The sequence below is a fragment of the Oppia nitens genome, unplaced genomic scaffold (genome assembly GCF_028296485.1).
Source record: "Oppia nitens isolate AA-2021 unplaced genomic scaffold, nextdenovo-longstitch-racon4-pilon3 scaffold32_pilon_pilon_pilon, whole genome shotgun sequence".
Taxonomy (NCBI): domain Eukaryota; kingdom Metazoa; phylum Arthropoda; class Arachnida; order Sarcoptiformes; family Oppiidae; genus Oppia; species Oppia nitens.
This window is the reverse complement of record NW_026533213.1, coordinates 124,286-149,004: the sequence shown is the minus strand read 5'-3', so window position 1 is coordinate 149,004 and position 24,719 is coordinate 124,286. Positions and strand designations below refer to the sequence as shown.

General features: G+C 27.5%; 4 protein-coding genes across 4 annotated transcripts; 2 read left to right on the top strand and 2 right to left on the bottom strand.

The window, feature by feature from the left end:
- The first annotated feature begins 573 nt into the window (after positions 1-573).
- LOC128956673 (uncharacterized oxidoreductase MexAM1_META1p0182-like) lies at positions 574-3,115 on the top strand. Its single transcript, XM_054302388.1, has 3 exons — positions 574-1,035; positions 2,651-2,760; positions 2,881-3,115. Exons 1-3 carry the CDS (start codon positions 574-576, stop codon positions 3,113-3,115), a joined length of 807 nt encoding a protein of 268 aa, XP_054158363.1.
- Positions 3,116-14,316: 11,201 nt separating this feature from the next.
- LOC128956672 (glucose dehydrogenase [FAD, quinone]-like) lies at positions 14,317-16,994 on the top strand. Its single transcript, XM_054302387.1, has 4 exons — positions 14,317-14,320; positions 15,145-15,258; positions 15,368-16,881; positions 16,989-16,994. The coding sequence occupies exons 1-4, from the start codon at positions 14,317-14,319 to the stop codon at positions 16,992-16,994; spliced, it is 1,638 nt and encodes a 545-aa protein (XP_054158362.1).
- Positions 16,995-17,613: 619 nt separating this feature from the next.
- Positions 17,614-18,730, bottom strand: LOC128956671 (3-oxoacyl-[acyl-carrier-protein] reductase FabG-like). The gene is made up of 4 exons (XM_054302386.1): positions 18,478-18,730; positions 18,122-18,397; positions 17,957-18,063; positions 17,614-17,863 (listed from the first exon to the last, which is right to left on the bottom strand). Exons 1-4 carry the CDS (start codon positions 18,691-18,693, stop codon positions 17,614-17,616), a joined length of 849 nt encoding a protein of 282 aa, XP_054158361.1. The 5' UTR covers positions 18,694-18,730.
- Positions 18,731-20,154: 1,424 nt separating this feature from the next.
- LOC128956670 (cytochrome P450 9c1-like) lies at positions 20,155-24,121 on the bottom strand. The gene is made up of 5 exons (XM_054302385.1): positions 24,001-24,121; positions 21,905-22,572; positions 21,250-21,579; positions 20,210-20,475; positions 20,155-20,163 (listed from the first exon to the last, which is right to left on the bottom strand). The coding sequence occupies exons 2-5, from the start codon at positions 22,545-22,547 to the stop codon at positions 20,155-20,157; spliced, it is 1,248 nt and encodes a 415-aa protein (XP_054158360.1). The 5' UTR covers positions 22,548-22,572; positions 24,001-24,121.
- Positions 24,122-24,719: the final 598 nt, after the last annotated feature.

Below are 24,719 nucleotides of genomic sequence, written 5' to 3'. Positions count from 1 at the left end.
TAGCAAAATAAACAAACATAATCATGTGGAGTAACAAATTATTCAATAGAACAAAATAAACAACCTTAGGTATGTAGGGTATCAAATTATTCAGTATGACAAAATAAAACCAACCATAGACATGTATGGTATCAAATGATTCAGTACAGCAAAATAAACAACCATAGTCATGTGGGGTATCAAATTATTCTGTTTGTCAAAATATACCTAAATATAGTCATGTGGGTTATCAAATGATAGTCTGAAATCAAAATTTAAAAATTTTATAGGACACCGGACAGACAAACTTATAGAATACATATACGTAGTCCTTTCAGGAGTTCATGAAATAGTTGTACAATATATTATACATTTAAGTACAAAATTTTATGGCATTGCCAATGAATAGACAATACAGTAATAAATTGAATTATTTCATAAAATAATTATTTGCAATGTAATAACCTAAATAATTATTTTTTAAATAAAATATTAGTTTATAAGTTTAGAAAGTTTTAATAGAAAACAAAAAATATTTAGAAAAAATATATATATAATATATTAACAAAAATTTAAAAAAGTATTTAAAACAAAATGTCTGTTACATATGATTTCACGGGAAAGGTAGCTCTGATAACTGGTTCGAGTTCACGTATCGGTGCCGGTATTGCTCTATTGTTTGCCAAATCGGGTGCCAATGTTGTAGTTACCGGTCGTAATGCCGATCGTGTGGCACAAGTGGCCAAACAATGTACAGATGTATCACCAAAACAACAGAAAGCACTGGAAGTTGTCGGCGATCTTAATCGGGAAGAAGATCTCAATAGACTGATTGAGACAACTGTTCAAACGTTTGGCAAATTGGATATATTGGTCAACAATGCAGGAATAGATCATTTAGCCGATCCTATCAGTGCTGACTATTATGAAAAGTTTATAAATGTTATGCAAACAAATTTGTATTTAGCGGTAAATATGACACACAAATGTGTCCCCCATTTGACCAAAACTCGTGGCAATGTTATCAATATATCGAGTAATGGATCAAAAGTAACGGTAATTAATTAATTATTATTTTTAATTTTACTAAATATTTAAATAATAATTTTAACCAGTTGAGTATGCTAGAAAGCATTTCCACACGAATTCCTAATCATAATTAAAAATTAAATTCAGTAAGATAAAATAAAATCAACTATAGTTATGTAGGGTATCAAACGATTCAGTATTACTAAATAAACTACTATTTTCCTAAAAAATAAACTTAAAAACTAAAAAAATTCAAAAAAAAATTCAAAAAACATTTGTAGCGGATAGTGGATTTGAACCTATGTCCTCGTGGGACAGACAGACCGACAGACCTTTCAGAAATTCGTGACAAGTTTAATGAAGCCTTTATGACGCTCAGTTCTTAAACATTGTACAAACATCTCAGTCAAATGTGATGCTCACATGTTTCACACAAAAGTTCGGGCGTCAGCAGCTCCGATACGTCATAGCACACCAAACATTCGTCAATCAAAGCCATCTGTTGAGAAATTCAAATATTAATAAATAATTTATAAATTTGTCAACAAATTACTCTTACTGTTGTAGAGGATGCTTAGCCAACCAAGCTAGACTGTTGAATGATGGTAACTGCAGAAATAGCAGTCTTTATATACTAATTTGTCAGCCTACTGAGCAGTCGCTCAACACGACAAACCAAACTACAAGTAAAGTTCGACACTTATTATGCATCAGAGGTCAAACCAAATTACAAGTAATGTTCGAAACGTATTATGCATCAGAGGTCAAACCAAACTACAAGTAAAGTTCGACACATATTATGCATCAAAGTTCATGGAAAACTACAAAAAGGGTATGACACTTACTGTGAATTCAGAGTTCATGGAAAATACAAGAAAATTACGACAATTACTATGACATCAAAGTTCATGGAAATTTACTATAAACGTACTACACTTACTATTACGTCAGAGTTTATGGAAAAGTACTAGCAAGATATTTTTTATTACTCAATTTTTAATTTTTCACAATTCTATACTAATTAATTTAATAAAATTGTTCATTTTAAACAAGTACTTTTTTAATTTATTTAACATTATTATTTAAAATAAACATTTAAAATATATGAAATTTACTTACTTTTTTAATTTTAATTAGTAATTAACACAAATCTAAATTTAAAAATTTTGACACAATTTTCTCTATGTTCTTGATAAAATAAACTATAAAAAATCAAAAAATTTTTTTTTAAAAATTCAAAAGTTAAAATTTTTTATTATTATTAATTATTGGACACCATTTTGTTTTTTTTTTGCTTAAAAATAAACTTAAAAAATAAAAAAACAAAAAAATGCGTAGCTGAGTCTGGATTCGAACCTATGTCCTCGTGGGACAGACAGACCGACTTATAGAATTCATATATGTATTCCTCTCAGGAATTCGTGAAAATAGCAACAAAAAGTATTTTATTAATTAATTAATTTTTTTCTTTGTTTTATTATTAAATTTATTTAAATGTATTACTAGCTTAAAGGTTAGGTAAGTAATTTATTTTTACTAAATATTTAAATAATAATTTTAAAAATAACAACAAAAGTATTTTATTAATTAATTAATATTTTGTTTGTTCTATTATTAAATTTATGTATTAATGTATTACTAGCTTAAGGGTTATTCATCGCACTGTATGTCCAAAGCATCGCTGGATATGTTTACCCAATGTATGGCCGCAGAGTTGGGACCCAAACATCATATCAGAGTTAATTCAGTCAAGTAATTGATTGAAAATTATTAATAATTATATAATAATATTTATTTATTTAAACTAATAATAATTAAATAAATTATTAATAATTAATTTTTTATTATTAAATTTTTTTGCCAACAATTAAGTCCCGGTACAATACTGACCAACTTTCTTGTAAATAACACTGGCGTTACCTGTCATGAGATTGACAATGAACTGTTTGCAGCTATCGGAGCCAAATACCCGGTCGGTAGGCCGGGACAGCCGGAAGACATTGCCAACACTGTTGCCTATTTGGCCAGTGATACGGCGGCCGGGTTTATAACCGGCAGTATTGTTGTGGCCGACGGCGGACACATTGCTGCAAATGTTAACTTGTAGTGTTTTAATGGCAGACACATTAAAGGAAAATTAATTAGTTTTAAAAAATAAAAATTTTATGATTTTATTTTATTTAAAATTTTAGAAAATTTTATAGTTTTTAATTATACTGCTAGAATATACAGTAATCACTAATAATAATAATAAAAGTACAATTAACATTTATTTTATTTCTCATTTATTTAATATGTTTTTATATAAAATAAAAATGTTAAATAACAATTAATTTCCTCTAAAAATAGTTTATTGTTTTTACTTAAATAATTAATTAATTTTTAGTTTAATATGATCTTTAAAAAAATCTATATCTAATGTTCTCAATAATTCTTAATGTTATTAAATTATAGTTTATTAAAATTAAATTTAATATATTTGCCACTTTAAGCACCCATTATTGTTTGAAAATAAATATGTTAATATCCATTAGGGTTCATAATATTATACTTCCCTCATCATATCATCCAAATTTTTAATTTATTCTTTAAATTTTATTTGAAATATTTCAATTTAGGTATTATCAATATTTAAATTATATTATCCATTAAAATAAAATAGTATTTTAAGGGAAAATTTTATTAGGGATTTTATTTGTTTTATTACAGTTTTATTATGAGTGTCAATTAAAAATGTAAACTGTAAATGTATTGCATGGTTTCGGTTAGGTATTATTTATTTTTATATAATACAATATTTGCATGTATAATACAAAAAGTATTTTTTAAAACTTCATTTAAACAAGGACATTTAATTATTATTTATTTGAACTGGTTGATTTGAAATTATGTTTTTATAATTAATATTTCGGTTTTTGTTCATTAAAAGTTATTCGAAATTTTATGTTAAAGTATTTGTCTAAAATTAACAAATAGTAATAATCTATTATACATTCATAAACATAAAATGCTTATTTATTTTTAAATATTCAACACAATAATACATATACTTACCTATATATTTAGCTATTATTTTCCATTATTTTATATTTATATGTGAAATATGTGCTTATAGTTGATAATATGTGACTAACTTTCGAAATATGTTGTTATATGTGTTTATGTGACTAAAACTTTTGCCATAATTATTAGTTTTCAATCAATCGTTTATATATCTAATTATTTTGTTAATATCTTTAATCACAAAAAAATATAAGTTATATGTTAAATAAATGCACTAATTATTACAAACACTAGTTCCTAATAAAAAAAATTTATTTAATATATAATAATTAAAATTCAAAATTTATTGTTTAGTAATTATTAATGATAAGTAAAATGTAAAGTAATACGATTGAAAATGATAAGGATAAATTATTTATGTCAAACTTTCCATTTCAAAGTTTCAATAAATAAACAATTTTCAATTAAAAAAATAAATATCATCGTAAATTATATTATAATTTACAATTGCTTTTAAACTACTAATTTTTATTATTACTAAAACTTTTATATATAATAAAAATATTATTTTATTAGATCTCTAGGTTTAATTAATACACAACTTAACGAATAAATACTTTTACATATATTGAATAGAATTTTTATAAAAATTAAAATGTTATCAAAAGTTTTTATATTTATATTATTAATTAATATACATTTTGTTGTTTTTTCTGAATCAATAGAGAAAACCATTCAAGGTTTGTATATTATTAATAATAATAAAAAATATTTTGATTTAAAAAAATAATTAAACTTTTTTATAATTAACAAATTTTAGGACATTTGAAGATTTAGGTAAAATAATTTTTTTTAACTAAAAGGTGATAATGATTTATAAAAAATTTCAACAAGTGATCAACAATACAATGACAGTAGTAATAGTTAGTGCTGATTGACCTTTGGAATGAACTCTAAGCCCCTCCCACTATGACGTAATAGGTCAATGACCGGTACTCACATAAATAACGTTCAAAAATGTTCATAAATTACGTCAACATATTTTGTCCCCGATTTTGAAAAAAATTGCCCCCTGTTACCTAGTCACGTGATACAAACCACGTGACAAATGATGCAATCAAGTGACCTCCAAAATGGTCAAAAAAAAAGTGCGCAAATTTCAAATTAATAATTTTATTAAAACAAATTAAATACAGCAATAAATTGAAATGAAAATACAAATTAATAATATTAAATAAAAATAATTAATAAAAAATAGTATAATTAATAAAAAATAGTTTAATTTAACAGTTATTATAGTAACATCTACTGTAAAGTAGATGTTACTATAATCAATTGGTTATTAAAACATTTAATCAATAATTTAAACAATAATAATACATTTAAAAAATATAATTTAATAATAAATATATTACTATAATAACATTTAAAGCAATTATCCACGCTTCACTTATAGTTTAATTAAAATATAATAACATACAGTACAAAATACAGTAACATCGTCTATACAATTGTGTTACATTTTATACATTTAAATAAGTAAATTGTAATAAAATCAACGAAATAATTAATGTATTAAACTAAAAACATATTTATAACAAAATATATATTTTATACTATTTTTTAAGCAAATATTTCTCTGGGCGACTCTTTTGGTTTAATTAATATAATTAATTAAAATTTAATTACTTATATAAAATACATTAACTACATCTACACAAGTATAGATACTTATTATAGTACTTGTTATAGATATTTTGTATTACTAACATAAATGTTATTTAGTGATCGAAATAACTTAGTTATTGTATTAAAACCAATATTAATTAAAAATTTATATTTTATACTATTTTTTAAAATAATAATCCTCTGAGCGTATCTTTTTGTTTAATTAATATAATTAATTAAACTTTATTTAATTACATATACAGTCATCAGTAGCACCACCTAATGTAGTTTACATGTAGTTGTTATCTAAGTGAACTAATAATAATAACCAAAAATATGTACAATATATTTAATAAAAAATAATAGTCGATATTTATAATTGACATTGACTATATATTATAAATATCATATAAAATATAAAATATTTTTATGTAAAAAACTAATAGTTTGAGTATAATTAATAAACACTAACTATATAGTAAACATAATATCTATGGATAAATTAAATAATCTAAATAAAATGTTGAATATAAATCATTTAACTGAACAATAGATTTAACACCAGTTAAGTTAACTTTACCAGTACGGGAAATGTTGGCTTTCTTTTTACCGCCGTAATCGATGATCAGTAATGGAAATCTTTGCGGGTCATAGTATGCCTTATGACCAATGAAAGACGCAAAGTTACCCAAATTTACAGTACATTTGAGTGAAAATGTGGCAACAATGTTAGTGACTTATGTTAGCTCAATAGTAATTGGTTCCCAATATAAGTTCATCACGTCCTCAGGCTCAGCTACTGATTCCTGGAAATTCTTTAGAACCCAATGTTTACATTTAATTAAATGTTTAATGTCCATTTTAGTTAATATCATTGCAGCTATTTTAAGTTGTTTATGGTAAAGTATAGTTAATTTTAGATACGGGTCTCTTGCGATGTATAGTTCAGTGCCTTTCTCATTGCGATAGCCATAATTTTGGTATCTTAATATAGACACAAGCCATAGATATTGATCTAAATTTAAACAAACACTGACTAAAGGTCTATAATTGGGACAATGTTGGGTTATTTTAATTAATTGATTATTTTTAACCAATTAAATAATTTTAGCGTAACCATCACATCCGGGAATTACTTTAGTAGACATATTAGAAAATATTACGACTACATTAATTAGTCTTTTATAGGAACTAAAAAGTAATATAGACGTATATAATACTACTATATAAAAGGTTAAAAACATAGACTATTATAATTCTTTTAGTAGAAAGCATTCACTATGTAGTGTTTAATACAAAATAGGTATAACAAGTGCATGAGCAAACAAAGCGTAGTTATCATTGGCTAACAATAACTATTTCCTGGTTTGCTATTATTGGTTCTCAATATACGTACTATTTGTGAACTCAATTAGTATAAATAGAGTACTTAATTGGTGTGCTTTTATTTAGTCAATCAAGAGAGTGTATGAAATATATTATTTTTTAATAGCTATAATATAGAAACAACAGAAATGGCCAAACGAATGTTTAAAACAGCGTTTCAATCAAATGCCTTCACTGTACAACTCCGGAAGACAGATCTAATGGAGCCAATGTGTAAAAGAAAAAGAGAATGTAAGTGCTAATAATAATAGTGTGATTTATTAATATATATTTAATTACATTATGTTACATTAAATATATTTTGTTTATATTCAGACTGGATTAGTGAAGAAGAAATAGAAAAGGATTATTGGAATGAGGAAGTGCGGGTTTTTCGTCATTTCCATGAAAATGAAGACAAAAAATGGTGTAGAGATATATCTATGAGCGATCACGTGATTTGCGGTCTCAACAGAAATCAAGTGATTTTACCGGATATCATACAATCAGAAGACAAATTTGAAGAAGAGCTACAGGTGATAACCGCGGATCCGATAAGATGTTCAACACCGTTTGAAGTGTTTACCCCTATGTTCAATCTAACCGGCATTGGTATGGACGACATTGACTACAGTAGTGATGTTATCTATGAAAATGATTTGTCAAAAGACTCCTACGTTTATAGAGATACGCCTGAGATAATAGATTTAGAAATGGCAAGGAATTTGTGGTGTTTTCGTTATCCTGGAGATCATCCTCAGCCGCCTTATGGACCAATTGTATTGAAAGATAGCATCAGAGGCAGCCATGAAGCACAGGGGTATTCAGGGATTATAGAAGATTTTAAGGATATAATTCCCATAGAAATCAATGGTAACATCATCTGGATTGAGTGGAGTAGCGTCTTTGATGAGTCCGTAGATCATAAGCCTAAAGACGATGACTCCATAGAAAAGAAGGATGAAAATAATCTTGAGTGTCATAAGGATGGATTTTTTATGAAAGTCAAGTATGTGAAGACAAATATGGATAAGTTTTATGTCACTTGGGTTGATATAAATGATTCATTTGATGAAAATTTAGAAAATAATTAATTATACTAGAAATAGTATTTATAATTATTAATAGTAAATTTATTTGAAATTTTTATAATTTAGTTAAATAAATCAAATAAAAGAAAAATATTGACTTTTAAAAATTGCGTAAACATTTATAAATATTTCTCTACTTATGTAATTAAAAATTGTTAGTCACTATCACACGTAAATACATAGTCACCTACCATTACACATATACAAACATATATATCCAAATAAAAACATAAATTTGAATTGGTGAATTGAAAAAAGTGGTCAGAAATTACCGACGGTAATTCTGGCCAAATCTAGTGGCCAGAGTTTACCGACGGTAAATTCTGGCCAATCAGCACTAACTATTACTACTAATGACATGTAATGGTATTATAACCGACAACCATAAGGACAATCCGTTTGATTTGGTGTTAAGTAATGGGGAAATACATACAGTTGTTTATAGCAAATATAATCTGATTGTAACTATAATTGACTGTAAGTTTTAAAAAAAAAACTATTTATACTATACTCTATATTAAACTATAACAAAAAAAACAAACAAAATAATAGGTGATACCTACTATCGTGAAGTTGGACTGTTCAATGATGGTCCCTGTGCTGGATCTAAACTACAGGGTTGGCCCATATATTTGCCACCCGAAGGCCAATGTATTACTAAACCCATGACCACTTCGAAGCCACTGTTCGAGCACTTGAAGATTACCGGCAACTGTAAGGCCACTTGTAGTGGAAGTACGCTTTTTTCATACAAACCTGGAATTGTACCGTAATTATTGTTTTTTGGTTTGAAAATAAGCTAAAGTTATTTTTAACAAAAAAAAATTATTAAAATTATAAAAAATCTAATTTGTTATGTGACTTTAATTAAATTTAAGTTATTTTATTGTAAAAAAATTAAAGTAGCAGGGACGGTTAAGCAAATTTTTGAAATTCACATTTTTATTGATATATTTTAATATATAATATAATTTTACACATATATATTAAAAGCGTCGACTTTATCGCCATCCCTGTCCTCTTCTGGTCAGACGTCGTCGGCTTCTTCTCCATCGTTACTTCACTCGTCCTATCGTCGTCGTCAGAGTCCTCCCTATCGGGCGGTCGTCCAACCAATTCCCGGTCGTAGTTTCGGTTGCCAACACAATGAATACACAATACTATTCACACATGAGGCTATATTTATTTTAAACACAACTAAACTCACAATTAAAAATACAACAATAAAGGTTAAAGGTAATTTGATGGCAGCTGAAGACTGAGTCGTTACCATACATCTAGAAACTGTTCTGCTCTTCTCACTCTCCCTCCCTCTCTGGTTATACCCCACCAACAGCTGAGTTGTGCGCACCAACTCAACCGTCAGTCCAATTACAGTATGGGACGGAACTATCCGTCACATACCTTATCAAACATGTCTTTAACTAACTAAACAGTGTACTGGTAGAAAACACGGTTACAAACTGCCATCCAATCCCTGTTGATCGTCCCCGATCGACAAAATAGTCATTTCAATAATAAATTCAAACAAAAGAATGCATTAATTATTAATTAAATTATTATTAAATTAGGCCTTAAATTCTTTCCGCCTTCTTCTGTTTAAACTTCAGCGGAATATTGACGTCAATTAAAACGAAACCACCACACCATGAAGATCGCAGTCTTCAAGATAAAGTTGAATCCACTTATCAACTTGAAAAACGATTGGTGCCACAACACTAGACTTGGCCACCAACGCCCCTAGTAGAGTTCTCGAGTATCGTCTAGTAGAGGACTTTCCAGATCAGTACTGATAAACTACTCTTCAATCACAACTGAAAGTAAGAGTCTGCAGATTACATAACACAATATGTAATCAAAATATGTTTTGTGTCTAAACTGTAAAATGTGTATGTGTTTGTATTAAACAATTATTAATAAATTAAAACAAATAAAACTCAATATAATAGCATTTATCTTATTTATAAGATTAACTACAATGGTTTCCCCAAGTCATAAAAATATAAAGACAAATAATGCTTAAAAAGGTCTCCCACCGGACAGCCAGCAATGCCTTCACATGGCTTGCCTGGAGGTTAACCCTTACCCTTAACCGTCTTTTAAAACTGTATAATTAATAAGTCCACTAGATTTACTTGGCTTACTACGACCATCGGTCGTCGCAGCGATGACACGAAATTCAACCATTATTCGCGTGTCTAATATCGGAAAGTTACAGAATGTGTCCACAATTTTATGTGGGTTCGCCCGTGACCAGCCCTCTTGCCCTTGATATTTCACCTGTACAATGTACTCTGTTATGGGGTTAACGTCTATTTCTCCGGGTATACACCAAAGAAGTCTAATATATTTGTCGTCCAATTTTCGTACAAATGGTTGTCCGGGCCGGTCGGTGACGTAGTCAAATGGCCTTTGAGTAGGCGTCTTTTGTCGTACAACGGGATAAATTTTATCTGTTTTTCTTGTAAATCTCTTTGGTATTACTTCTAAGTGATATTCCCGGCTTATCGCTTCCAGTTTGTTTCCATATTTGTCCTCACCGGTAATTCTAAAAAGGTAGATGCTGCCTTGTTTTAAAAACGGAACTCCAATCATATAGTCGTCACAACTGTCGATATACGTCCAAACCCTTTGCGTGTTGTCTCGGATTTCAACGTTGAATACTGTGTCTTTGACTTTGTTGTACAAAAGAATTGTATCCCAACTAAGAAGTACTGTAGTGTCATCCAGTTGTTGTACATGAATGTTATATTCAATATCCTGATCTTTACCACCACCAGTTTCTTGTGGTGTCGATTGAATTATCGCAGGGCTATCGTTACTTTCCCCGATCTTAGTGTAGACACCATGGGAAATGTCTAATTTCCCCCATAAATTTGTCAGTTTTTCTTCAAGAACAGTTTTTGTCCTGACATGGTATATGCCGTGTATAAATCGTGGCCCTTCGGATAGTATACTTCTGATATACTTCTCAATGTTGGCTCCGCCGTCACTCTTAGGCGGTGACCATTTAAGTTCAACACTTGTATTATCGTAGTCGACAACTTCTGGTTTTCCTGGTTTCGATGGTTCTTCGTATGGATTCTTCGCCACTATAGGTTCGTCTGTTTCTAGCCGTTCAGACTCTCCCTCTTTATTGGTGGCTTTAACTCTAAATTTATATTTCTTGCCTTTGGTTAGACCTTCACATTTAAAACTGTTGGCATTGGGACCGACTTCACCAACCGGTACCCACCGACCGCTGTCGACATACATTTTCTCGATTTGGTATCCCTTGAGTTCAGATCCGCCCAAATCTTTTAGTTGTTTCCATTTGAGTTTAGCCGACTCAACGAATACCTCTTCAACAACAAGTGGACCCTCAGGTGTAGGCTTATCTAGAACTACTACATCAGCACATTTGGATATAGTGCCGGAACCGTTAGTCAAAGTCAATGTAAATTTGCCGGTATCTGCTCTCACGGCTTGTTTTATCAGTAATAATGTATTTTTAGGTGTGTTTTCAATTGATATACGACTCGATTTCTTGATATCTATACCATTGATTTCCCACTTGACCTCAGGTGCCGGTTCTCCGCCGTACTGAATGTCGTACTTAATAATAGCGCCCTTCTTGACCACCAAATTCTTGAGATCGTCACCAATAATAAAAGGTTTGACAAACCGTGCCTTTACTATCAAGTTTTTAGTCGGATCGCTGGGTTCGGAAGGACCGGCCTTATTGATAGCCCGAACTCGGAACTGGTATTGTTGACCCTCTTTAATAGCCGGCGGAACTACTTCTCCTTCTAATTGATTGCCTGACACTTCCAGTGCTGTGACCCAATCGGCTGAGAATTTATCTTTTGATTCAACAATATATTTTTCAATGGGTGATCCGCCATCTTTTTCGGGTGCTTTCCATTTGAGGTCCACGTGATATCTATCCCAATCGAGAATCTCCGCGTCTTTAGGTTTGGATGGTTCGTCGTACGGATCTTTTGCCAAATAAATTTTCGGTGCAGTCAATGGTTCGGACGCACCCTTCTTGTTGACGGCACGGACACGGAATTTGTACTCTTTCTTATGCGCCGAATCTGTGACATCCATATTGCAGTCGGGAGTGGTTCCCACTTCAGCCCAACCGCCTCTCATTGATAAATCTTGTCGTTCGACGACATAATGCAATAGAGGTAGACCTCCAGTGTCTTTGGTTGGATTCCACGCCAGTTTGCAGCGATCGCGGAACACATTGGTCACATCCAACGGTCCCTCCGGAGGTGACGGCACGTCCTCAAAGTTAAATTTAAGCGGTGTCTTAGACTCGCCCTGACTGTTGCCTAAACTGAAGTCATAAGGACCGGAGCTCTCACGCGTCGGTTTCTTAAATGTTATCATAATTTTGTCTTCTTTGATAACAATATCAACATCTTTAGTACTGACAGGCTCTCCATTACTCATCAGTTTCGGTAAAACATTAGAAGTACGGGTTCCTTGAACTTTGTACGGAATCTCTATACTGAACGGACGGTCAGCGTCTGCCTGATAGTCAGTTTGTGTTAATCGTAGCTCCGGTTATTCTTCTCTGCCTCTTTGACTCCTACATTACAACTGCATTTAATACCCTTATCCGATACAACACTATACTCTCCGATATCATCCAACTGTGCATTAGTGATGACGAGCTGTTGTTTGCCGTCTTCATTGAATTTGAAGGAAATACTATCATCGGGTTTAACTTCCTGTCCATTCTTATAACATTTGATGGGTGCCTTCTTCTCAAGCATTTCCACTTCGAGAACCAAATCATCTCTTTCGAGAACAGTCTTGTCCTGTAATTTCTTACGGAATTTGTTGGCCGGTTCAACAATGGTTTCACAGATAGTCTTATCAGAATTTGTAGTACAGGTGTGTTCGCCCTCATTGGTCACTTTAAGAGCACACTTACGTTCGTATTCATTAAGATAATCGTCAGCAAATGTTTCGACTATATCTAAGGGAACCACATCTTTATGAATCACCTACCTGTGCGCCTTAAGCACCCAAATCGATGAAAACTCTTTCCCGCATTTATCACATTTCGATCGATTGATTTCAGGCAAATTATTTTTCAAATCACTCCTTTTTACCTCAAGCTCGTTGGTCTCAGTTTTCTTGGCCACGGAGCCACTGTTGGCTTCGGTAGCATTCGTCTCATTGTTTTGGGTACCAGTTGTTGTCGGTGTAGTAGTATTAGTGTTAGTGTCGGTGACTTTCTTTGGTTCGTTACGATTTTATTAATTATTGTTTTAATAAAAATGATTTTTAATAACATAATATTATAATTTTTAAAATTTTAATACTTATAGATAAATTATTTTTTAAATTAGATTTTAATTGCACAAAGTTGAGCAACATTAAATTATTAAAAATCATTTTTATTAAAACAATAATTAATAAAATCAGTAATTTATATTTTGATAATAATTATTGATAGAGTACAGTTAAGTAACATATTGTAAACTAATTTTTGTGTCAATTAATTTGTCATGTGATGTAAAATAATTTTTATAAATTTTAAACTTTCCGGCGGTCTCAATATAAATAATTTAATTATTGATAATTTTAAGATTATTTTTGAGGAGCAGATCCACACTTTCCTAAAAACATCTATTGATAATTATAATGTCACCAAAAAAATTTCATAACAATTGATCCCAGGGACGGGTGTTTTTGGGGGTTCAAAGTTTGACTTTTTTTTGTATACCTCCCATTATAATGAAAATTTATTTTATTTAATAACTTTAAAAATATTGATCCGATTGGTATAAAATTTAATATATATGTGTAAAATTATATTATATATTAAAATATATCAATAAAAATGTGAATTTCAAAAATTTGCTTAACCGTCCCTGCTACTTTGTTAAATTAATCTTGTACATTCTTATATGAAAAACAATTTTTTTAACTATTAACATAATTTGATAATTTTTTTGAAATTAAGCTAAAGTAGTAAATAGATTAAGTAACTTTATAAAGTACAGTATTATTATTATTAATTTAATATTTAAATTTCAAATATATATTGTTAATGTATATATTAACTGTACACCTGTATATTTAGCTACAGTAATGTATAAATAAATAGAGAGAGAGAGAGAGAGAGAGATTTCGTGAAAACACTTAAATAACAATTAATAAATACTATTAACATATTTTAATGGGTAGGATATCATTGTTAATATAGTTTTAATATAAGTATCAATTAGAAATGTAAACTGTAAATGTATTGTACGGTTTCGGTTAGGTTGTATAATACAATAATTTTTTTTTTAAAATTTCATTTAATTGTTATTTAATGAAATAGAAATAAGATATTATCTAAATGCGAACGTTCTTAAAGTCTCTACCCATCCACTCCCCCCTCGTTCGCAAAAGTACGCTTGGGCTAGCCCCCTCCCCTCCCCTCAAGTGCGAACGTAATATGTGAACCACGCCTAAAGTGTTTTCTATACACTTGTGTTTCTTTTGAAATACATTACAGTTTAATATATGTTAATAGTATTTATTAATTATTATTTAAGTGTTTTCATTAAATATACTGTTTTCTAGACATACATTAACAGTTATAACATTGTTTTATAGACTTTTTTTTTGAATAATGATTTGCAAAATATTATTATTATTTTTTTAAATACTAACTAACATTATAAATGTTTTTTTTATTGGTATAATATTTTAGTTTACGTATGATACACAAAAAATAAAGTACAAGAAATACATTAAACACAATCTACTGAAAATTTATTAAATTAAAAAAATAAGTTTTAATTTATAAAAAACAAAAATAATTTCATTAATTAAAATTTAAAAAAACAAAAATATTTTCATTTATTAAAATTTAAATAAAAAATGTATTCAATGCTAAAATTGTTATATTTATTATTGACAATAGTTAATAAAAAACAAATAATTGAACCAAACAGTGTTAATAACATCATTGAAGATAATATTATTATTAATAATAAATATTATGATTATATTGTAGTCGGTTCGGGAGCTTCGGGTACAACAGTGGCCGCCCGGTTGGCCGAAAATAGCCAAACAAGTATATTATTGTTGGAAGCGGGCGGCAAACAAAACTTATACAATGATATTCCGGGTAATAATAATAAAAAAAATAATTAATTACTAAATAAATAATACTATTAATAAATCAATCTATAAATATAATTAAACATAAATTTTTAATAATAAAATTTTTTAATTAGCATTTGAACCGAAACTAACCGAAACCGATCAAAACTGGAATTATCCTATTGTTAGCCAAAAATATTCATATTTAGGTTATGTAGACAATAGGGTAAACATACCGCAGGGCCGAGTATTGGGCGGATCGACAGCCATTAACTCAATGAACTACTATCGCGAATGTCCCGACTATTACCGATTGTGGTCCGATATAACCGGTCTAAAAGGTTGGACTTTTGACGATGTTTTGCCATTTTTTCTGAAAACCGAAAACAATTTGGACAACAATTTAGTTACCACTGAATCCAGTTATCATAGATCAGGCGGACAATTGACAGTAACCACACCTACTATTGATGAAGTTTTTAAACATTATATAATTGCATCGGAAAAATTGGGCTACAATTGGACACACATGGATGGTAGGCAACCAATGGGAACAACACTCATCCAAAATACTATCGATGATCAGGGATGTCGTCAATCAATTTCAAAAGTATTTCTCGACGCAAATAAAAATAAAAATTTAAAAGTTTTGGGCAACTCTTTGGTAACAAAAATATTGTTTGACGATAAAAAACGGGCGATCGGTGTTGAAGTACTCGGAAATGATGGCCTAAAGCACAATGTTTTTGTCAATAAGGAGGTGATTATAAGTGCCGGTGCTATAGGCAGTCCTCAGCTGTTGATGCTATCGGGTATCGGACCGGCAGATCATTTAAAACAAATGGGTATTCCTCTGGTTTCCAATCTAACAGTTGGCCATAATATGATTTATTCGCCATTTATTCAAGCGATTCAATTTGATATAATCAATCAATCGCTTGTCGACAAACCATTGGAAACATTTGATAATATTTACAAATTTTTGGTAAACCATTCCGGACCCTTAAGTCAGAATTCATTGGGTGTGACCTGTTTTCCGGAACTGCCATACAATAGCAGTACATATCCACAACTGAGCAACGGTTGTATATTACTACGAACCGGTTATGTTGGTTCAGATTTGGATACATTAGTTGCCCCATACAAACAGCCTGACCGATGGCGCAAATTTTATCGGCCATATCTAAATCGTAGCAGTTTTCCTATTTATGCAACACTGAAACGCGCAAAAAGTACTGGTCGTATACAACTAGCATCAGCTACCGATCCTCGGGTACCGCCTATTATTGACCCGTGTCAATTTTGTAATAAAAACGACATTGATGATCTGGTTAAAACACTGAAATTAGCTTTAAACATATATCAAAGCCCGTCAATGCAAAAATATATTCAACTATATAAATATCCGGTTCCCGGTTGTACTCCCTGTACTGAAAAATATTTTTGCGACAATTATCTCAAATGTATTATCCAAACAAACACCGATTATGTATCACCGATGGGCGGCTGCCGTATAGGTCGATCACCCGATGATGATATAACCGGTGCTGTTGTCGATGAAAATTTCAAAGTGTTTGGTGTTTCAAATTTACGTGTAATTTGTTCGTGTATTATACCGGTACCGACTGAACAGTCGACTGCCATATCGGTAATGATCGGTGAATACGGAGCTTACAAATTGAAAAATACACTATATTTTACACAATTTAAAAATTGTCATTTTTTTCAATGTGTTTTGTTTGGTAATCTTCTAAGCAATAAAAAATTTTAAGTAAATGTATTTTTAAATAATAATATAAATTATTTATTTTTTTTAGATTAGTAAAATATTCGTAAAAATTATTAAATAAAATTAAAAACATTTCATTAAAATATTACTTCATTGTAAAAATATTTATTATTAATAATAATAGATGTCCATTTAATGAATAGTTAGAATTTTAAAAAATATTTTGATAAAAACTTTATCTATAAAGTTAATTAAAATTTTTTAATATGTTTGTTATTTAATAATTTTATAACTATTAAAACTTTATAAATATTAAAAATTAATTAGATTATTAAATAGACTACTATTTCATTAAAATAATATTATTCTAATAATATTAAAAATAATTAATAAAAGATGTAATTAAAAAAAATTATTAGATTAAACACGAGGACAGATATAATGAACGCCTTATTAATATACATTGTCTTCTTGTATATATATATATATAAATTGCAGATATTTAAATTTTTAACAACAATAAAGTTTATATTATTAAATAATTAAAAATTATTTTAAAATATAAAATTATATTCAATAATAATTATATTAATTATTTTTATTCACTGTTAATATTTTAAATAACAATATAAGCAATAATAAAAACATTTTTTACTCTGATAATTTATCTAAATCATAACTTTCCATAAAATCAGAGTCCATATTGTATTTAAGTCCGCCGTCGACAACCAGATTATGTCCGGTTATGAATCGGGCGTCCGATGAGCTCAGGAATACCACAGCTGAGGCAATATCTTGTGGATCGCCTATTCTGCCCAATGGAGTCCTATTTGCTGCCATATTAAGCATTTTAATAATTGTTGGCTCAGTTACTGATGGTTTTGAATTAATAAAACCGGGACTGAATGGTATTTAGAAATTTAAATAATTATTTATAATCTTATATATTATTGAGAAAAAAATATAAAAAAATAAATAACAATTATTAACTAACCTGACTGAGTTAACTCTTATGCCTTTATTACCCAATTCAATTGATAGTACCTTGGTAGCATTTTCCAATGCATTTTTAGCAATAATATGATTAAAGTAACCTTTAAACTATATAAATTTATTTTATATTATTAATATTATTATTATTTTAAATTTAAAAATTTACCGGTCTTTGAGTAATTGTTGATGAAATCATAATAATATTGCCATTGGTTTTCTCCAGATAAGGTATGGCCAGTTGTGTTAGCTCTAGTGTAGCATTAATATCAAGTGTTTCGGTTGACTTGAGTTTATCAATAAATTTAGGATCAGTTATATAAGCGAGTGATAGACTCGCGGCATTGTTGACCAAAATATCTATTTTACCAAATGTTTCGATAGTTTTATTCAACAATTGTTTCAATTCATCACTTTTGGTTAGATCTGCGATTACTTTTAATGGCTTTAAATTAAGATAATAATTATAATAAATAAAATAAAATCTAATCTAATCTCAAATTAATTAAAATAAATTTTAATTACTTCTAGTTTTTTAGGTGACAGTTGTTGTGCATCGACAGCCACTTTGTGAACAGCGTCTGCTTTTCTACTGGTGATCACAACATTAGCTCCCAGTGATGAATATAATTTGACAATTGAAGCACCGATACCACCACCCGATCCCGTAACCAATACTACTTTTCCGGTAAAGTTTCGCGATTTTCTCACTTCATCGTAGAAATCATTATTTGCTGCCATTTTCTCTCTCTTTCTCTTTAACTGAACATTCTATTCAATTACTAAACTAAAAAAGTATTATTTTTTATAATTATATATATTTTTATAAAAAATATATTTATTTAGTACAAATAGTGTTGGGATAAAAGAGAAATTTATAAAATAATAGAGAAATTTCTAGAAAGTTTCTAAAAAAAATTTCTATTTATTGGATCCCCATGGTTAATTTTGTTTTCTCGATATTTGTTATCTTTAACATTGTTTTTATAACTAATATTTAAATATTAGTATTAGTATTTTAATTATTAATTAAAGTAAAAAATTTATTTAATTATTTATATTAAACTAATATATAATAAAATGGTGAATAAAATTTTACAAAACTGATTATTATTAAATAATTATAATTATTTATATAGATATGCCATTTGTATAATATATTAATATACAGTAATCTATATTATATAATAGATCTATAGATATGTGGATCCCATAGTATAAATAAAAAGTTAGATTTCTATAGAAATTTATTTCTGAGAAACTTTCTAGAAACTTTCTAAGGGAAATTTATTAGAAACTCTATTTGCCCATCTCTAAGTACAAAAAAACTATTTAATAAATATATGCTTTGTCATAATTTTGTTGCTTTTTCTAGTAGTTTAACTGTTTTTTAATATTAATTAATTTACTAGAAAATAATTATATTAATATTTATATAAAAAATATATCTTTTAGTACACTGAAAAAAATTTACAAAATATCTGCTTTGTCACAATTATTTTGTTTTTTTCTAGTAATTTAACTTTATTAAATATTAATTAATTTACTAGAAAATAATTATATTAATTTTTATATAAAAAATATATTTTTAGTATAATAAAACTTTTTACTAAATATCTGCTTTGTCACAATTATGTTGCTTTTTTCTAGTAATTTAACTTTATTAAATATTAATTAATTTACTAGAAAATAATTATATTAATTTTTATATAAAAAATATATTTTTTAGTAAAATAAAACTTTACTAAATATCTGCTTTGTCACAATTATGTTGTTTTTTTCTAGTAATTTAACTTTATTAAATATTAATTAATTTACTAGAAAATAATTTTTATAAAGTAAAATTCAAACTATTGAAAAATTGTTGAAAAAAATGAATATCATAGATTAAATAGTATATTGAGATAATCAATGATTTTAAATAATTAATAATATAAAAATTAAAATAATAGGTTGTCACCACCTGAAAATAGATGCCCAGGGCATTACCAGGGCATGCATTTATTTACTGGAAACATTGTATAATACACATGATATAATTGAATAAAAATTTGAAATTATAAGAAAAATTATTTATAATTTTTATTTATTTAACTGAGAAATAAAATTATTCAAATAAATTCTTACATAACTTTTATTAAACAATTTTTATATGTTTAAAGAAATTATTAAATTGTTACTCTCTTTTTTCAATTTTTAAATTCAACATTTCTGGACAATAGGAATAGTGTTCGATAATCGGATCGGTTTTGAATACGGTTTGGTTATTATTAAGTTTTACAAACTTGTATCGTAACAACAAATGTGCCATGGTCAATTTGATGGCCATCAGTCCAAATCTATAGCCGGGACACATACGACGTCCCAAACCAAACGGTAGAAATGCTGAGTCAACCAATTGGTGTTTGTTTTGTTTGAGGAACCGGTCGGGTATGAACTGGTCGGGCATTTCGTAATAATCGGGACAGCGTTGTACTGCTGTACGTGAAATCTGTATCATATGATCCTTTTTAATGATAAGGCCTAGTATTAAATATATAATTATTTGTAGAAATCAATTAATCTATATATATTTTAAACCCTATATAGTATATATTTCAATATATGTATATTAACTTTATTATATATAGTATAAACCTTGTTTCATAAAAAACTGACACTAAATTTACTTAACTGAAGTAAACTGCTATTTAATAGCAAAATTAATTATTTAATTAGATCTTTAATAATATATTTAAATAGTATATTATGTAAGATTCTTTTCCCGTTTTTCCTTTAAATTATTTAGTTACCCGATAGTAAATTTTTTTAGAATTCTGGACCAAATTATCTTAAAGGTCTTGGTTATTGACCATGGTAATTTTTTTTCTAATGCTGTATCTTTCTAACCACGGATAAAGGTTAGACAATCATCTTGGATGCACCACAAAGATCTGGATGGTGAAGATCAATGATATTTAAGATAATTTCGGTACAAACTTCTGGAGTCATAAATTATGTTACCGAAATTTCGATTATAATTGTAAATTAGAGAGATTAAACTAACTAATTTAATATTAAACTACAACTTATTTTAATCTTTATATATTATATTTTAATTTAATAATAATAATTTTTTGATAAATTTAATTATAACCCAATTTAATTCAATTTAAATTAGTGTCAGTTTTTATGAAACGATGTTTATATATATTTACATACATATATTGAAATATATATAAATAGCGTAGCTGTATTTTAAATGTATTGTATATATACTGTATATATACTTTAATAATAATATTTTAATAGTAATACCTGTTGTCTCATCTGTATAGTCCTGTTTGGCTATTCTTTCTTCTCTAATGACAGCCGCGTGTAATCTCATTGTTTCCGATATACAGGCATTCAAATAGTCCAGTTTGACCAGTGATTCCCAATCAAACAACTGGCCGTCAATTGCAGTACGACTATTGTTATGGGAATCCCGATAACAGGTCATAATTTCTTCGTAAACTTTTTGCTGACACTCGGGATTGACGGCCAACTCATAGATAATGAATGTCATATAAGTGTAATGTGTTTCAAACGCCCCATAGAATAGTGCAAATATATTGGCCATCACTTCATCTTTGCTCATCATTTGATCTATTTTTCATATATATATATATATATACGTATATATATATTAATTAATCATTTAGCAACATAGTCAAATTTAATGGTGTTTTTAAGTTCCTAGTTATGTGCTTTTTTAAATAACTTTTCAATAAAATTTTTAATTACTCATAAATGTAAAAGATCATGAAAATTTTTTTAGCTTTTTTTAAAAACAAAATGATTCAAGATAAGACTGTATATATATTTAACTTATAATTTAATAATATTTAATACTGTATATAAATTATTTTAAGTTATATAATTATTTTATATGACAACTAAATAATTATATTAATTTGTTTGTTTGTATTACCCGATTCTGTTGTTTCAATTGTTTTGTTGTTGTCTGTATTGCCGATGAATTCTGTACACCTATTTAGCATCCATTGAAAAAAATCTTCATTGATATCAGTGGTCAATGATTTACGTTTATCTAACTCTTCAACAGTTAGATCAGCGAATTTGTTTAAACCATTTGTTGGTATAATGTTTGACAAATTGAGAAATTGTAGCATAAATTTTGGTAGCACTAGATTAGCTAATATACGATATTTTGATGGAAACAATAGACGTTTAATTAGTTGATTGAATTTATTATTTGTATCGACGAATGAATTTTGTTTCCACGAAAACATAACATTTGCCATCAAATCTATCGACTGATTGATAAACACCTTTTTAATGTTGATTGAAGTCTGACCTACCAATCCGTCCAAAGCATTGGTTAAATCCATTAAATTGTATTCAACTTTTTTAACCAATAATCTGAGTTTTTTATCGGTAAACAGTGTCCTAATGACGGATCGTATGCGTAGCCAAATAGCGTCGCCAGTATTGTCGATGACATTGCCATAGACTGGATGATCGGCCGGTGTAACCAATGTTGGTATCAAACGAAATGCATTAAAATCTCGGATCAAAATATTTCTGATTAACTTCGGATCCGATGTCATCATAATTGGCTCATTTGATTCAAATAGACTTTTAAATATATAAATAAAATTTATAAATCAATCAAAATTTTAGTCAAAAATCAAAGTTTAGGTAAATTAAACTAGATGTGCTACTGTTTAATTATTTTCTAGATTTTTGTTAATTTTTTTACATTAAATCTTTGTTTAAAAATTTATTTAACTAAAAAATAAAGTTAAAATTAAGGCCTGTATTTATTTTAGATTAATATAAGTGTCATATAAATATACAATAGTTAATATCATAGCTTTGAATTCACACCTATATGTTAAAAATATTTGCTTAAAATATTAAAAATAAGATAACACACAAAAAATTTGAGTTGACTTGCATACTACTGATAAACTAATGCACAAACTAAATGCAAATATATGACTAATAATAATAATAATAGTAATAGTAATAGTAATAGTAATAGTAATAGTAATAGTAATAGTAATAGTAATAGTAATAGTAATAGTAATAGTAATAGTAATAGTAATAGTAATAGTAATAGTAATAGTAATAGTAATAGTAATAGTAATAGTAATAGTAATAGTAATAGTAATAGTAATAGTAATAGTAATAGTAATAGTAATAGTAATAGTAATAGTAATAGTAATAGTAATAGTAATAGTAATAGTAATAGTAATAGTAATAGTAATAGTAATAGTAATAGTAATAGTAATAGTAATAGTAATAGTAATAGTAATAGTAATAGTAATAGTAATAGTAATAGTAATAGTAATAGTAATAGTAATAGTAATAGTAATAGTAATAGTAATAGTAATAGTAATAGTAATAGTAATAGTAATAGTAATAGTAATAGTAATAGTAATAGTAATAGTAATAGTAATAGTAATAGTAATAGTAATAGTAATAGTAATAGTAATAGTAATAGTAATAGTAATAGCAATAGCAATAGCAATAGTAATAGTAATAGTAATAGTAATAATAATAATAATAGTAATAGTAATAATAATAGTAATAGTAATAGTAATAGTAATAATAATTATAATAGTTATAATAATTATAATAGTTATAATAATAATAATAATTGTAATTGTAATAATAGTTGTAATAATAATAATAGTTGTAATAATAATAATAGTTGTAATAATAATAATAGTTATAATAATTATAATAATTGTAATATTAATAATAGTTATAATAATAACAGTTATAATAATAATAGTTATACTAAAAATAGTTATAATAATAATAAAATGTTAAGTGGTTTATATTATAGTATATTTTATAAAATTGAAATATAAATTTGTAAAAAATATTTGTATAGTAATACAGTAATATTGTTCATTGATATATGATTTTTATTTGTAAAACTACTACATTGAAATCCTATTGAAATAATTTTATTTTTTGTGTGTAGTTTATTATAAAAAAAATTATATTAACTTAATATATTAAATATTAATTGAAATCTATTTTGTTATTCACCCATAAGTCGGTCCATATTTTTGACGTCTCTCTCTATCGATGACCGAAATCGGACGAAACAATTCCTCCAATGTATTTCCAAACCATATCCAGGGTTTCGGTCCGTTTAGGCCTCTGTCCGACCAATAGTTATAATTACGGGTTTGATAACTAAAAATTATTTTTATAAGTTATTAATTGTATATCTAAACAATTTTTAATTATTAATTGTTAAAATAATTAGAATTATATTATAATAATATTATAATATAATCTTACCAGTAATATAATATTAATATACTAATAATCATCAATAAAATAAACATATTTAAGTATATATATAGTTTGTAGAAATTTGTGTAAATAATAATAATAATAATCTTATAGATTAAATAAACTAAAATAATTAAATATACAAATTGTACTACTTGTTATATACAATTATTTTTTTTAATATATTATAACTTCTTAATATTATTATGATATATAAATTGAATTTAATTTTTACTTTTGCATTATCATTAGATCATAAAAATTTAGTAATTAATTTCTTGATTATCATTTAAACAAATAAAACAATAATAATCTAATAAAATAACATAAAATCATTTTCAAAAGTACTTGACATGGTTTTTTAATTATAACTTTTGAACTTATACTGTATAAGTAATATAAATTACTTTTTTTTGGTATTATGAAATCATTGAACGGATAGTATAGCATTAGCACGTTTTTTAAAA

Bases quoted from the DNA above. Each gene is read 5' to 3' on its own strand.
- LOC128956673 (XM_054302388.1), top strand. From the start codon at position 574: ATGTCTGTTACATATGATTTCACGGGAAAGGTAGCTCTGATAACTGGT. The intron at 1,036-2,650 runs GTAATTAATTAA...ATGTATTACTAG, and splicing joins GTAATGGATCAAAAGTAACG to CTTAAGGGTTATTCATCGCA. The intron at 2,761-2,880 runs GTAATTGATTGA...CCAACAATTAAG, and splicing joins ATCAGAGTTAATTCAGTCAA to TCCCGGTACAATACTGACCA.
- LOC128956671 (XM_054302386.1), bottom strand. From the start codon at position 18,693: ATGGCAGCAAATAATGATTTCTACGATGAAGTGAGAAAATCGCGAAAC. The intron at 18,064-18,121 runs GTAAATTTTTAA...AAATTTATATAG, and splicing joins CAACAATTACTCAAAGACCG to TTTAAAGGTTACTTTAATCA. The intron at 17,864-17,956 runs GTTAGTTAATAA...AATACCATTCAG, and splicing joins ATAAGAGTTAACTCAGTCAG to TCCCGGTTTTATTAATTCAA.
- LOC128956672 (XM_054302387.1), top strand. The intron at 15,259-15,367 runs GTAATAATAATA...TTTTTTAATTAG, and splicing joins CTTATACAATGATATTCCGG to CATTTGAACCGAAACTAACC.
- LOC128956670 (XM_054302385.1), bottom strand. From the start codon at position 22,547: ATGATGACATCGGATCCGAAGTTAATCAGAAATATTTTGATCCGAGAT. The intron at 21,580-21,904 runs GTAATACAAACA...TATGAAAAATAG, and splicing joins AATTGAAACAACAGAATCGG to ATCAAATGATGAGCAAAGAT. The intron at 20,476-21,249 runs GTATTACTATTA...ATTTAATACTAG, and splicing joins CTATACAGATGAGACAACAG to GCCTTATCATTAAAAAGGAT.